Here is a 14885-nt window from a genome sequence, read left to right as displayed (position 1 = left end):
TGTTAAGTCCATATAGTATAATATGTTGTTTAAGGCTGGTATCTCCTTACTGACTTTCTGTCTGGGTGATCTTTTCATTGATGTAAGTGGGGTATGAAAGTCCCCTATTATTATTGTATTGCTGCCTATGTCTCCATTTAGGTCTGTTAATAAATGTGAGACATATTTAGGTGCTCCTATTTTGGGTACATAAATATTTATAAATGTTTAATGCCCTTCTTTGTATCTTATTAAAAAGTATGTTTTAAAGGTTTGTTTTTTGTTTGTTTTTAATATAAATATAGCTAATCCATCTTTATTTTTTGGTTTTCATTTGCATGGAATCTTTTTCCACCCCTTTACTTTCAGTGTGTCCTTATATCTAAAGTGTATCTCTTGTAGGCAGCATATATAGGAGTGTGTTGCTTTTTATTTCTTTAGCCTTTCTATGGCTTTTGGTTGGATAATTTAGTCCATTTACAGATAAGGTAATTATTGATAAGTACGTGCTTATTGCCATTGTGTTAATTGTCTCCTAGCAGCTTTTGTAGTTTTTCTCTGTTCCTTTCTTTTGCTCTCTTCCTTTGTGGTTTGATGACTTTCTTTGGTGGTATTCTTATATCTGTTTCTCTTTCTCTTTTGTTTATTTATTGTAGGTTTTTGCTTTGTGGTTACCATGAGACTTACATTTAACAACTTATATCTATAACAGTCTATTTTAAGTTGATAACATCTGAAGTTTGATCCCATTCTGAAACTCAACATTTATTCTCATGTTGTATGTCTTAATGTCACATTTTATATATTTATATCTTGTGCATTTTTTAGCTAATTATCGTAATCATAGTTTTTTAATTTAACCTTTATATTAGCTTTATTAGTAATTAACCCACTACCTTCACTATTCACTTTTCCAATGATAATTATCCTTTCATTTGTGTTCTTGTTACTAATTATAATTAATATCCTTTCTGTCAGCTTAAAGGAGTCCCTTTAAAATTTCTTATAAGGCTAATTTAGTGGTGGTGATCTCCTTTTGCTTGTCTGAAAACCTTTATCTCTCCTTTGATTCTGAATGAAAACTTTGCCGGGCAGAGTATTCTTGAGTGGACGTTTTCTTCTTCCGGTACTTTGAATGAATCACGCTTTCTGGCTTACAATGTTTGTGCTGAAAGATCAGCTGATAGCTTTATGAGAGTTCCCTTGTACAGAGCTAGTTTTTCTCTCATAGCTTTTAAGATTATCTCCTTGTCTTTAACTTTTGACATTTTAGTTACAATGTGTCTTGGTGTGGGTCTCTTGGATAGCTTCTTCTTAAATATAATTTGATTTATTTATCATTTTTGGCTGTGCTGGGTCTTTGTTGCTGCGTGAGCTTTTCTCTAGTTGTGGCGAGCAGGGGCTGCTCTCTAGTTGTGGTGTGCGGGCTTCTCGTCACAGTGGGTTCTCTTGTTGCCGAGCGCAGGCTCTAGGGCATGCAGGCTTCAGTAGTGCAGCACCAGGGCTCAGCAGTTGCGGCTCCTGGGCTCTAGAGCACAGGCTAAATAGAACAGTTGTGGCCCACGGGCTTAGTTGCTCTGAGGCATGTGGGATCTTCCCAGATCAGGGATTGAACCCATGTTTCCTGCATTGGCAGGCAGATTCTTTACCACTGAGCCACCAGGGAAACCCTGGTAGCATCTTGTTTGCAATTCTCAGGACTTCCTGGATTTGGATGCTTGTTTTCTTGCCCAAGTTAGGGAAGTTTTCAGCCATAATTTTTTCAAATAAGATTTCTACTCCTTTCTCTCTTCCTCTTTTAGGAGCCCTATAAAGTGAAAGTCTGTTTGGTATTGTCCCATAAGCTCCTGAAGCCATCTTCACAGTATTCATTCTTTTTTTCATTTTGCTGCTCTAACTGGGCGTATTCCATTGCCTTGTCTGTGAGTTGACTGCATCTAGTTTGCCGTTGCGGAGAAGGCAGTGGCACCCCACTCCAGTACTCTTGCCTGGAAAATCCCATGGATGGAGGAGCCTGCTGGGCTGCCGTCTATGGGGTCGCATAGAGTCGGACACGACTGAAGTGACTTAGTAGCAGCAGCAGCAGCAGTCTGCCGTTGAACCCCTTTAGTGTGTCCTTCAGTTCAGCTATTGTATTCTTTGGTTCTATGATTTCTACTTGGTACTTTCTTATCTTTTTCTTGTCTCTTTGTTGAAGTTCTCATTGTGTTCATCCATTCTTCCCAGTTCAGTGAGCATTTTTGTAAACTCTTATCAGGTAGTCCTAAATTACTTACCTCCATTTCATTAAGGTTTCTTCTGAGGTTTATTTTATGTTCATTTGGAACATATTCCTCTGTTCCTTGACTCTCCATTTGTTTCTGCACAGTAAATGAAATAACCACCTCTTCTAGTGTTGAAGGAGTGGCCTTGTGTAAGAGATGAACCTTGTAATTCAACCCTGCCTCAGCTTCTGGGTGTTTCTCAAACGTCTGTACTTGTCTAGGCAGACTATTGTATTTTTAGAAGCACCTAGTAGTTGAGGATCTGCCAAGATCTGTGATTGTCCCAAAGTGGAGAATCTCAGCACCTAGATTCAGACTGACTGGAAGCTGGGGCAGCAGCGTTTATAGTATGCAAGTATATACAGTTCTGAAGGGCTGCAGGAGTAAGCCACATTGGTCCTCAGAGCCAGGTGATTTGGAGGTCACCACGTGGGCTCCATGTGAGCTGTTTTCTGGGTAATACTTCTGGGCTGGAGCAAGGCAGAGGGAGAATGCCAAGAAGGTATCCACAGCCTACGTTCTTTGAGAGCAACTCCATAGGCCACTAAATGTGAGCCAAACCTGAAGCCTACTCCTTAGGACAAAGGTCCAAGACAAGTAAAGGGGACTCTTTCACAGAAAGCCTGGGGAGTTGCCTCATTCTACTTTCTGTACAGTGCCGTAAGGGTGGTAGCCTGCTAAGAACTATCCCTCTGATTGCCATAGTCCTGTGGGATCCAGGAATGCAAGTCCTTCCAGTCACCTAGAGCTAGATAATCAAAGGGAGACCCCTGGGCACAAGCCATGTGTACAGCCATGCCATCTGTGCACTGGAGGCAGCAGAGTGTGAAAGCAAAGGTGGTGCCCTCCAAGGTCTCTGGAAAGGACTGCAGTCAATGCCAAGATGCATGCCTAATCAGAAGCTTGTCCCTTAGCAGTCACGATGATCCATTAGTAATCTCCTTTCACAGAAAGAATGCAACTCCAGGGTCTGTTGCCTTTTGCTGTGCCTTTGTGATAGTAGCTGTTTAAGAACTCTTTCTCCTTGGGTTGCAGTCCTGTAGGACCCACGAGTATAAGCCCCACTGACCATCTTTGCTTAGTCGCTCAGTCATGTCTGACTCTTTGTGACCCCATGGACTGTAGCCCACCAGTGGGGATTCTCTGGGGATACTGGAGTGGGTAGCCATGCCCTCCTCCAGGGGATCTTACCAACCCAGGGATTGAACTTAGGTCTTTCCCGCGTTGCAGGCAGATTCTTTACCGTCTGAACTACCAGGGAAGCCCAAGAATACTGGAGAGGGTAACCTATCCCTTCTCCAGGGGATCTTCCCAACCCAGGAATTGAACCAGGGTTTCCCGCATTGCAGGTGGATTCTTGCAAATCCACCAGGGAAGCCCCCACTTACCGCTAGAGCCAGTTAATGTAGAGGTGTTCTCTAGCAGTAGTCACAAAAATCCAGGCACCTGACTAGGGCATGAGCTCCTTTCTGGGTGACACTGATTATAACAGTTCCTTAGGACCCAGAACACGAAGCTCCCTTGGTCTCTAGAGCCAGGTAATCTAGAATCATATCCTGGGCAGGAGCTGTAAAGATCAGGACATGAGAGAAAGTTTCTCTTCCAGGAGATAGTGGTGCTCTGGAGCATGAAAAAGGTGATACCTTCCAGTCTTTGTTTCCAGAGTGTTCCAACAGGATCCTAGCTGTGTGTGTTGAATAAGACCCCTGTCCCTTTAGCTGAGGTTTTAATGGTGGGCCTTACTCACTTTAAGTCTAGCCCCAATTGGCTACCTCTGAGCTGGACTCTGGAATGGGTGAGTCCAAGCACATGAGCCCTCTAAGAGGTGTTTCTCAGGTTGCTATCATTTTGTGGATCTTGGGACACAAGACCCATTGGTTTTCAAAAATTAGATGTTTGGGGGCTCACCTCTCAAGTGCATGTCTTAAAAGTTGGGGTGCCCAAGGTGAGGTTTGAACCCTTTGCTCCTCAAGGAGAAGCTCTGAGTTTTGAGTTCCCTTCTGGTTATCGTTGCTACACTAGGGGTGAGATTTATGGTGAGATTGTGTCTCCATCTCCTCTACAGGTTTTTGTATGGTTTTCTTTTCTTTTGTCCAACATGTAGTTGTCCCTCAACCAAGCTTTAAGTTTTTTTCCAAGAAGAAATTGTTCCATGTTTAGCTGTAGATCCAGTGAATCTGAGGAGGGAGGTGAGTTTAGAATCTTCCTACATCGCTATCTTGAATTGTTAATGCTCTCTTTTTATAATGCATAGAAAGTATTTGTATGTCAAATTCTGTTTTTTGTTTTTTTTGTTTTTTTTCAGAAGAAAAATTCATTGGTGAAAGTGCATAAGAATGTTAATGTTTTTAATATTTCAAGGATCATGTTACCTTGGTCACATGTAGTACATATGTAACTTCTTTAAGAAAATGTAAAGGGAGTCACACGATCATTCTATTACATGTCCATGTTGATAATCACTGAGTTTAATGAATGTTGTTTTTGGCCACATTGTATGATTAGTGTAAAAAGTTAAGCTCAGATTCAACAATTTGCTTCTTTTGGTTAGGTTTAAAATAAAACTCAGAAAACTTTAAAAAAAATGTATATTTATACTTGTTGAAAAGGGGAAAAGAGAGAAAAGAAGAAAATAAATATTATTTATGATCTTACCACCCAGTGTTATTGATGATTTTGGGGAAAAGTTTAATAACATTTGCTAATTGATTTCTCTTAATTTAGCTGATACAATAAAAAGAACATTGAATATTGGAAGAGAAGCAGAAGGCATATATAAGTGCAAAAACGTCCCCTAAATTTCTGGCATAAATACTAATCTCAGAAGGATTGGAAGGACTGTAGGTAAACACTGGTCCCAAGTCCCACTTGGATGGGCTTTCCTACCAGTAGGATCACCACTCATTAGTGCTGTTGTTCTGCTTCTTAAGGGTACTTCTGTGAGTGATACATTGAGATTTTGATTCTGTTGATGGTACTGCACTTATCAAGAATATCTTAGAAATGTTTCATGTCACAAGGAAAGTGTTAGGCTTCATGAAGTGTTTTTCTCCTTGTCAAGAGAATCTGTCAATGGTTGACCTTTTGCAATTTGGGTCATAGCAGTACAGTTGACTCTTGTACAATGTGGGGGTTAGATGCAGTGACTCCAATGCACTCAGAGATCCACATAGAATTTTATAGTCAGCCTTCTTTATCTGGTGGCTCAAATGATAATGAATCTGGCTGCAGTGCAGTAGATCTGGGTCCGATCCCTGGGTTGGGAAGATCCCCTGGAGAAGGGAAAGGCTACCCACTCCAGTATTATGGCCTAGAGAATTCCAGCCCATGGGGTTGCAAAGAGTCCCACACAATTGAGCTACTTTCACTTTCACTTTCTTTCTCTTTATCTGAGAGTCCACATTCATGAATTCATGTCGCTCTGTAGTATTTATTGAAAAAAAATATATATAAGTGGACCCATGAAGTTCAACCATGTTGTTTAAGGGTCAACTGTACATAGTTACATTGGCTATGTTAGATTGTGTTCTGAGATGCCACTTGCTAAACTGGAATTTATTTTAAAATTTGGGTAGACTTTTGAGAATGTACTTTAAAGTTATATCTCATGAAAAGATACTGAAGTTACTGAAAAAGTGCAAGGAATGATAATCATATATATATATTTTTTTTATTTGTAATTTAGGTAGAGTCAGTGCTCCTTGGTAAGTTACTTTAGTTACCACTTCTTTATTTCTCCTGGGGCAAAACACAAGTAGTTCCATTTAGTAAGTTAAGGTGATAGTGGTTTCCTAGTTAAACACTGTACCGTTGACCCTTGAGCAACCTGGGAGTCAGGGGGCACCAATCCCCCATGCAGTTGCAGATCTGTGTACAATTTTACAGTTGACTCTTTTATCTGGGGGCTTTCCTGGTGCCTCAGACAGTAAAGAATCTGCCTGCAATGCAGGAGACCCAAGTTCAGTCCCTGGGTCAGGACGATTTTCTGGAGAAGGGAATGGCAACCCACTCCAGTATTCTTACATGGAAAATCCCATGGACACAGGAACCTGTCAGTCTACAGTCCATGGGGTCACAAGGAGTCAGGCATGATTGAGTGACTAACATTGTCGCTTGTATCTGTAGTTCTGAATCTGTGGATTCAACCAGCTTTGGATAGTGCACTATGTAACACATGTTTATTGAAAAAAATTCCCGTATAGGTGGATCTGTGCAGCTCAGACCTATGTTGTTAAGGGTCCTATCTATATATGTAGATACCTAGGTTGTTTATTTTGTTAGAAACTCCCATGTATGTTTCTGTGAATTAAAGAAATTCCCTTGTGTGTAATCGTGAGACTATTTTGTCACTCCAGGGCTGTTTAAATTTATTCCTGTAGCTTAGTTTTGATGTCACAGGCACTACCGCACTACAGGCAGACTTCATTTTATTGTGCTTCACTTTATTGCACTTTGGAGATACTGTATTTTTTACAGATTGAAGGTTTGTGGCCACCTTGAGTTGAACTCAAGTGTGTAGGCATCTTTTTTCTAACAGCATTTGCTCATTTCATGTCTCTGTGTCTACTTTTGGTAATTCTTAAATATTGCTTTTTTTAAACAGATTACTTATTTACTTTTGGCTGTGCTAGGTCTTTGTTGCTGCGGAGGCTTTCCTCTAGTTACAGGGAGCAAGGGCTACTCTAGTTGCAGGGCATGGGCTTCTCTTTGTTGTGACTTCTCTTGTTGTAGAGCATGGGCTCTAGAGCACGTGGGCTTCAGGAGTTGTGGCACATGGGCTCAGTAGCTGTGGCTCCTGGTCTCTGGTGGTGGTGGTTGTTCAGTTGCTCAGTCATGTCTGAGTCTTTGCAACATCATGGTCTGCAGCACGCCAGGCTTCCCTGTCCTTCACTATTTCCCTGAGTTTGTTCAAACTCATATCCATTGAGTCAGTGATGCCATCCAGCCATTTCATCCTCTGTCGCCTCCTTCTCCTCCTGTCTTCAGTCTTTCCCAGCATCAGAGTCTTTTCCAGTGAGTCAGTTGCATCAGGTAGCCAAAGTGTTGGAGCTTCAGCTTCAGCATCAGTCCTTCCAGTGAATATTTATGGTTGATTTCCTGTAGGACTGACTGGTTGGATCTCCTTGCTCTCCAAGGGACCCTCAAGACAAGACACCCTGGTGTCTTGTCCAGCACCACAGTACAAAAGCATCAATTCTTTAGTTGGACCATCTTTATGGTCCAACTCTCACAACTATACATGACTACTGGAAAAGCCATAGCTTTGTTAGCAAAGTGATGTCTCTGCTTTTTATTTGTTGTCTGGGTTTGTCATAGCTTTTCTTCCAAGGAGCAAGCATCTTTTAATTTCATGGCTGCAGTTACCATCTGCAGTAATTTTTGAGCCCAAGAGAATGAAATCTGTCACTGTTTCCACTTTTTCTTCATCTATTTATGAAGTGATGGGACAAGATGCCATGATCTTAGTTTTTTTAATGTTGAGTTTTAAGCCAGGCTTTTCACTATTTTCTTTCACTTTCATTAAGAGGCTCTTTAATTCTTCTTTGCTTTCTGCCATAAGGGTGGTGTAATCTGCGTATCTGAGGTTGTTGATATTTGTCCCGGCAATCTTGATTCCAGCTTGTGATTTATTTCTTATGAATCACCCAGCATTTCTCATGTTGTACTCTGCATATAAGTTAAATAAAGCAGGGTGACAATATACAGCCTTGACATACTCCTTTCCCAATTTTGAACCCTCTCTTGTTCCATGTCCAGTTTTAACTGTTACTTCTTGACCTATACACAGGTTTCTTAGGGGACAGGTCAGGTGGTCTGGTATTCTCATCTCTTTAAGAATTTTCCAGTTTGTTGTGATCCACACAGTCAAAGGCTTCAGCATAGTCAATGAAGCAGAAGTAGATGTTTTTTGAAATTCCCTTGCTTTTTCTATAATCCAGCATATGTTGGCAGTTTTATCTCTGGTTCTGCCTTTTCTAAATCCGGCTTGAACATCTGGAAGTTCTTGGTTCACGTACTGCTGAAGTCTAACTTGAAGAATTTTGAGTGTAATCTTGCTAGCGTGTGAAATAAGTGCAGTTGTACAGTAATTTGAACATTCTTTGGCATTGCCTTTCTTTGGGATTGGAATGAAAACTAATGTTTTCCAGTCCTGTGGCCACTGCTGAGTTTTCTAAATTTGCTGACATATTGAGTGCAGCACTTAACAGTATCATCTTTTAGGATTTGAAATAGCTTTGCTGTAATTCCATCACCTCCACTAACTCTGTAGTGATTCTTCCTAAGGCCCACTTGACTTCACACTCCGGGATGTCTGGCTCTCAGTGAGTGACCACACCATTGTGGTTATCTGGGTCATTAAGACCTTTTTTGGTACAGTTCTTATGTATAGTCTTATTGTTGTGGCCCATGGGCTTACTTGTACCGTGCACAGGATCTGGTATCTTCCCAGATCAGGGATTAAACCTGTGTTTCCTACATTGGCAGGAGGATTCTTTACCACTGAGGCCCCAGGGAGACTCGATTCTTGCAATATTTTAAATCCTCTACCAGCACAAAGATTATGACTTATTGAAGGTTCTGATGATGGTTAGCATTTTTTTTTAGCAATACAATGTTTTTAAATTAAGATAGATATATGCATTGCTTTTTAGACATAATGTTCTTGCACATTTAGTTGACTATAGGGTAGTGCAAACATAACATTTATTTGTGCTGGGAAACCGAAAATATTTGTATGACTCATTTTATCACAAAATTTGCTTTATTGTGGTGATCTGGTAGGAATCTGCAGTATTTCTGAGGTATTCCCATACTTAACACTTGAAAAGAAATTGATGGGATTGAGCAGATGAGCTCCTTTATAAGGATTTGAAGATTACAAGTTTGGGCATCAAGACGTAAAAGATATTTAGAAATGTAGCTGTCAGTGATTTGCTGCTTCATTGATTGGGTTGCTGAAAGTTGATTAAGTTTGTAGAGGTAAAGTGCATTTGCTAAATACTAATGATAAGAATCTGTTCCATAGAGTTGATCTGTGAAATTGTAATTTCACTGTTATTGGTAGTAATATATTTATTAATCTACTTGAACAGCATATGATAGAAGAACTAGAATATAGGCCTTTAAGTTTTTGTCATTTTTGTTTGTAAGTTTCAGGCCTAGTAGCAGTTAGTCCCATGGTATAAACCAATGCTACTCAAATGACAGGTTCACGGTGAGGTAACACTTGCATCAGAATGTAAATCAGTGTATTGCATCCTTCACATCACAGAAAGTTTTGCTGTATAAAAATGTCAGTTGCACCAAGCAGTGTTTTTTGTAACATAATTGATTTACATTCTGCTTCAAGGTTCTTGGCTCCTGTTGGATTGCTGTTGTGACCAGGTCCAGCCCATCTGTAGCTCATACTTGGAGGAGTACTAGTATAAACAACTCATTTCATAAGTGAATGCTTTATATGATTTCTGATTACACTGTTTGGATTGGGTTGGTTTTAATGGACCTTGCTGCTGCTGTTACCTTCTAATGCCTGCCCTACAGAGCAGGTAGACCTAATGAAACAAGTAAGGGATTTGGAGTCCTGGCTGTGCATTTTTTCACCTGAATGGTGGTGGACAAAATAACATCTCTGAATCTGTTTCATCCTGTGCAAAATGAGGATATAATTCCTATGTTCCCATGTTGTGAAGATTGAGTTACGGTTTAAGAAACCACTTTAAAAATTCTAAATTGTAGTTAAAATGATATCATCTATACTGACAGTTTTCAAAATTTGACCTCTTTTTCTCTGCCTAATGCCTATTGCTGAGAGTGAGGGAGTTGTTTGTACTAGTAAGAAATATACTTTCTTTAAGAAATTTAAATATTGTTGCTTGACTATTATGAACCAGACCCTGGTAAATAAATAAAATTTAACAATTGTTTCTTCACATTTTATACTAATGCTTGACTCTTACAATAAATGAAAAGAAAAATAGTTCTATAAGTCTCATAAGAAAAAACAATGATCATCTGCCCTATTCCTCTGAACCTAGGATTCTTGCTTCTCTAAGACCGTTCTTTCAGTATCTTTAACTCCTTTTTTTTTTTTTCTTTTGGCATTCTCCTCTTATTTCTAAATAACATTTTATGGCATATTCTAAAGTTTTAGTCTTAGCTATTTATCTAATAGGGCTTCCCAGGTGGCTCAGTGGTAAAGAATCCACCTGCTAATGCAGGAGATATGGGTTTAATACCTGAGTGGGGAAGATCCCCTGAATTAGGAAATGGCAACCCACTTGCCTGGAGAATCCCATGCACAGAGGAGCTTGATGGGTTACAGTCCATAGAGTCGCAGAGAGTCAGACATGACTGAAAGACTTAGCACAACACTAAATTTGTGGGTAAATCTAAATGAATGTTGACTGTATATAACAAGAGCTTTCAGCCTCCTGGTGTCTTTCTGTCTAAAGTTAGTATTCTGTGCTTTGCTTTATAGAATTTATTCTTGAACTCGCATAGATTTTTGTTCAATATTTTTAGATTCCAAGGTTCTTGTAACTTGTTAATTTTTTGTGAGTTTGTTTTTTTTTTTTTTTTCCTGGTAAAAAGGGTTAGGAAGAATAAGTGAGATAGAGCAAATTTTCATCTAAACCTAGAAATTTTAGAACAATTGCTTATTTTTATTTTTTTGGAAGTGTTATAAATTATTAAATAATTAGGTATTTGACTTCCTGAGAAGTTGTATAGTTGAGAACGTGTCTTTACAGATAAGCACAAAGGTTATTTTCTATTTTTATGTTTCAGGGTAATTGTTTCAATGCTAATAATGAAACGTACTACCACCTCTCTGCTTTTAGATTGGAATGTTGCGTCAGCAGGTAGAAAAACATGAAAAAGTCAAGCAAGAGATGGCCATGGAGTATAAGCAAGAGTTAAAGAAACTACATGAAGAAGTAAGATTTTAATTCTATTATATATTGTATAATTCTGTCTCTTCAGCCTTGAGAATTTTGTTAATGAGCTGGTTTCTACTTTATAAAGTGGATGTATATATTCCATGGAAGATATTGGGGTAGAAATCTTTCTCTATTCTTAAACCCAGAATTTTGCCTTTTATATATTTGATATTACCTACAACAGTGATTCTAAAATATGTTTCTTGGTTGAGTATCTGAAAGAAATAGAGCTATTTTTGTATAATACCATGAAATGCTGATACCAAAAGCTTACGTTAAATGTTTTGTTTTTGAGTTGAGTCAGTAGATTTTAAATAATGGAAGATTCAAAGGTTTCAGAAGCATTTTGGGATAGATTAGAAAGGTAAGAAAATTCTACCAGTTAACTGAATTGTTTTCTTCAGATTGGCAAAAAATACGTTTTATTCAATTCCGAAGCATTCCTTTCCTGCATAGTGAATATCAGTGTTCCACTGGGGAATGCTTCAAGAACCACAGGCCTGGAGAAAAGAAAAAGAGTGTTTATTTGTTGCTTTTATTGTGAGGATGGGTTGTGGGGTCCCTAAGTGCAGGGCTATTGTACATTATAATAAAAAATTAGACCTTTGTTTTATTTATTAAACTTTTTCTTTATTTTTTATTTGACTTTTTTTTTTCTGGTGTTTACTTTATGTAGTTTTGAGTTTTGTATTTTATCTAACGTGCTCTCTATTTTCTGGGATGGTAGTTAGCTCTACTTGTGCTTTCATAATGCCAGTTTGTTTTATCAGCACTGTTTACACATTCTTAAATTTTAAGTCTAGAAATAACTGTGTTTACAGTTAAGCAGACTGAAGAGAAGCTATGAAAAGCTACAGAAAAAACATGTAAGAGACTTCAGAGGAAATGCCAAAAATCACAGGGAAGATCGGTCTGAAATTGAGAGGTTAACTGGAAAAATAGAGGTATGTTCATAGTCCTGATTGGCTTGTAGTGATTGTCAGCCTTCATGTAGGAAAACTCTGTTTCTAATAGTGCTATTTCATGAAGCCAATTTTCTCTCACCTGCAGGACTACCACTGAGCTATTTCAAAGGTGGGAGGCTGTCCTGTCATCATCTGGTTCCCTGTGGTTACTAGCTGTCAGTAGTTCTCAAGGGGGTGGTGCCATCCTTTGAGGGCATTGGAAATATTTGAGGCATTATTTTGGTTGTCAGATGACTGGGAGTGAAACTGGAGAGTGGGGCACAGGAACCAGGGACACCAAACATGACTGGGCCTATCCCACACAGGAGAGACCTATTGTACCCCGAACGCCAGCACTGAGGAACACTGATAGCAGCTCCTGGCTGTCCTCTGTGGGTGTTGTCTTTGTTTTATTTATCACCTAACAGAGGGGCTTAGTAAGTGTTGAAGGTATGTGGCTTTTTTATACACAGTGCTTTGCATATCAGATTATTTATTCTTAGTTCCCATTTAGATATAATAAGTCACTAGCCTCCCTCTTTGCTGACTAAGTTTTTGTTAAGTTTGAGTAACTCCATGATTATTGTATATCTTGATTCCCCAGAGGAGTTAAGGAAGTTGAGACAACACCACCAACAACAGCATGGGGCTGTTACTTTTCCCCCGTTGAATCCACCACTCCTCTCCTCTGTCTATGCTCTTGGTTCTCAAACGTACCTAAGTGTTAACCAGGGTCCTCTTCAGTCTCCCAGAGATTCTGATCCAGTAGCATAGCAGTGAGCTAGGACTCTGCATTTTATCTAGCTTCCCCAGCTGATGTTAATTTGAGAAACATTGTTTAGCATCTTTGTATGATTATTTACAATGTTTCTACTCAGAGTGACCTGTCACCCACTAATACTGTTATATTATTACTACCTAGAATTTTAATTTCTACTTTTAATATTTTTTTACATCTCAATATTTTTCTATGTTTAAAGAGCTTAGAATCAGATTTTGCTTTCTCTCCAGCCTTCTTCACTGGTACCTGGGTTTTTGTACAAAACCCCTCATGTTCTTATTCCCCGTTACCGCTTCCAGACCATTCTGTTTTCTTTGTACCTCAGAGTCTCCATCTTTGATTTTCATGTCATCAGCATATACCACCATCCCTGGTGGCTCAGTGGTAAAGAATCTGCCAGTCAACATAGGAGACTCAGGTTCCATCCCTGGGTTGGGAAGATCCTTTGGAGAAGGAAATGGCAATCCATTCCAGTATTCTTGCCTGGGAAGTCCCATGGACAGAGGATACTGGCGGGCTGCAGTCCATGGGGTCTCAAGAGTCAGACACAACATAGTGACTGAACGACAACAACAACAACGTACATACCGGCAAATTAGTCATCTTCTGATCCCTGACTGCTCCCCGGGTTGACTGTCATTCTCTCCAACATTGCTCTTACCATAATTCTTGAGGATTTCGGGATCCACAAGGATGATCCTTATAATACTGTGGTCTTTGGTTCATTGGTGTTCTTTCCTCCAGAGATATTTTGACCTCCTGTCTGTCTCTTTTCCCTTTTCCCATTGCGGTTCCTTAAGTGTTGTCACTAGCAATACTTGCAACCCTCCAAGAATCACATTTTTAAGCATCTCGTTCTTTCTGACTACCATCCCCGTCTTTTCAGCTTGCTCCCTCTTATTCCTAATGCTTGATAATCACCTGATTCCCCATTCCTTAAAGTGCTTGGATCCGGCCATTTGTCCCTGCTCCATACCTACCTCATGTCCGCACTCACCACTCCTTACCCAGCTTCTATCCCATGGTTACACTCCTTATATTCCCCTTCCATTCCTGTGCCCTCTCTTTTTTTGTTGTTGTTCAGTAGCTCAGTTGTGTCCAACTCTATGTGACCCTATGCACTGCAGGGCTTCCCTGTCCTTCACCATCTCACTGAGTTTGCTCAACCTCATGTCCACTGAGTCAGTGATACCATCCAACCATCTCATCCTCTGTCGTCCCCTTCTCCTCCTGCCCCCAATCCCTCCCAGCATCAGAGTCTTTTCCACTGAGTCAACTCTTCACATGAGGTGGCCAAAGTACTGGAGTTTCAGCTTTAGCATCATTCCTTCCAGAGAAATCCCAGGGCTGATCTCCTTCAGAATGGACTGGTTGGATCTCCTTGTAGTCCAAGGGACTCTCAAGAGTCTTCTCCAACACTACAGTTCAAAAGCATCAATTCTTCGGCGCTCAGCCTTCTTCACAGTCCAACTCTCACAGCCATACATGACCACAGGAAAAACCATAGCCTCGACTAGACGAACCTTTGTCGGCAAAGTAATGTCTCTGCTTTTGAATATGCTATCTAGGTTGGTCATAACTTTCCTTCCAAGGAGTAAGCGTCTTTTAATTTCATGGCTGCAGTCACCATCTGCAGTGGTTTTGGAGCCCAAAAAAATAAAGTCTGACACTGTTTCCACTGTTTCCCCATCTATTTGCCATGAAGTGATGGGACCAGATGCCATGATCTTAGTTTTCTGAATGTTGAGTTTTAAGCCAACTTTTTCCTCTCCTCTTTCACCTTCATCAAGAGGCTTTTTAGCTCCTCTTTACTTTCTGCCATAAGAGTGGTGTCATCTGCATATCTGAGGTTATTGATATTTATCCCGGCAATCTTGATTCTAGCTTGTGCTTCTTCCAGCCCAGCGTTTCTCATGATGTACTCTGCATATAAGTTAAATAAGCAGGGTGACAATCTACAGCCTTGACGTACTTCTTT

General features: G+C 39.9%; 1 protein-coding gene across 10 annotated transcripts in view; it reads left to right on the top strand.

Moving 5' to 3' along the window:
• CEP63 (centrosomal protein 63) overlaps nt 1–14885 on the top strand; it is a 73964-nt gene that overhangs the window by 17173 nt on the left and 41906 nt on the right. For all 10 annotated transcript variants that reach the window (XM_027545520.1, XM_027545534.1, XM_027545461.1 and 7 more), the window contains 2 exons: nt 11084–11179; nt 12004–12126. In XM_027545520.1, the coding sequence (XP_027401321.1) occupies nt 11084–11179; nt 12004–12126 (219 nt within the window). The remainder of the gene's footprint in view (nt 1–11083; nt 11180–12003; nt 12127–14885) is intronic.

Source organism: Bos indicus x Bos taurus, chromosome 1 (genome assembly GCF_003369695.1).
Source record: "Bos indicus x Bos taurus breed Angus x Brahman F1 hybrid chromosome 1, Bos_hybrid_MaternalHap_v2.0, whole genome shotgun sequence".
Classification (NCBI taxonomy): Eukaryota; Metazoa; Chordata; class Mammalia; order Artiodactyla; family Bovidae; genus Bos; species Bos indicus x Bos taurus.
The sequence above is the reverse complement of the archived record's forward strand: the minus strand, read 5'-3'. Positions and strand labels throughout refer to the sequence as shown.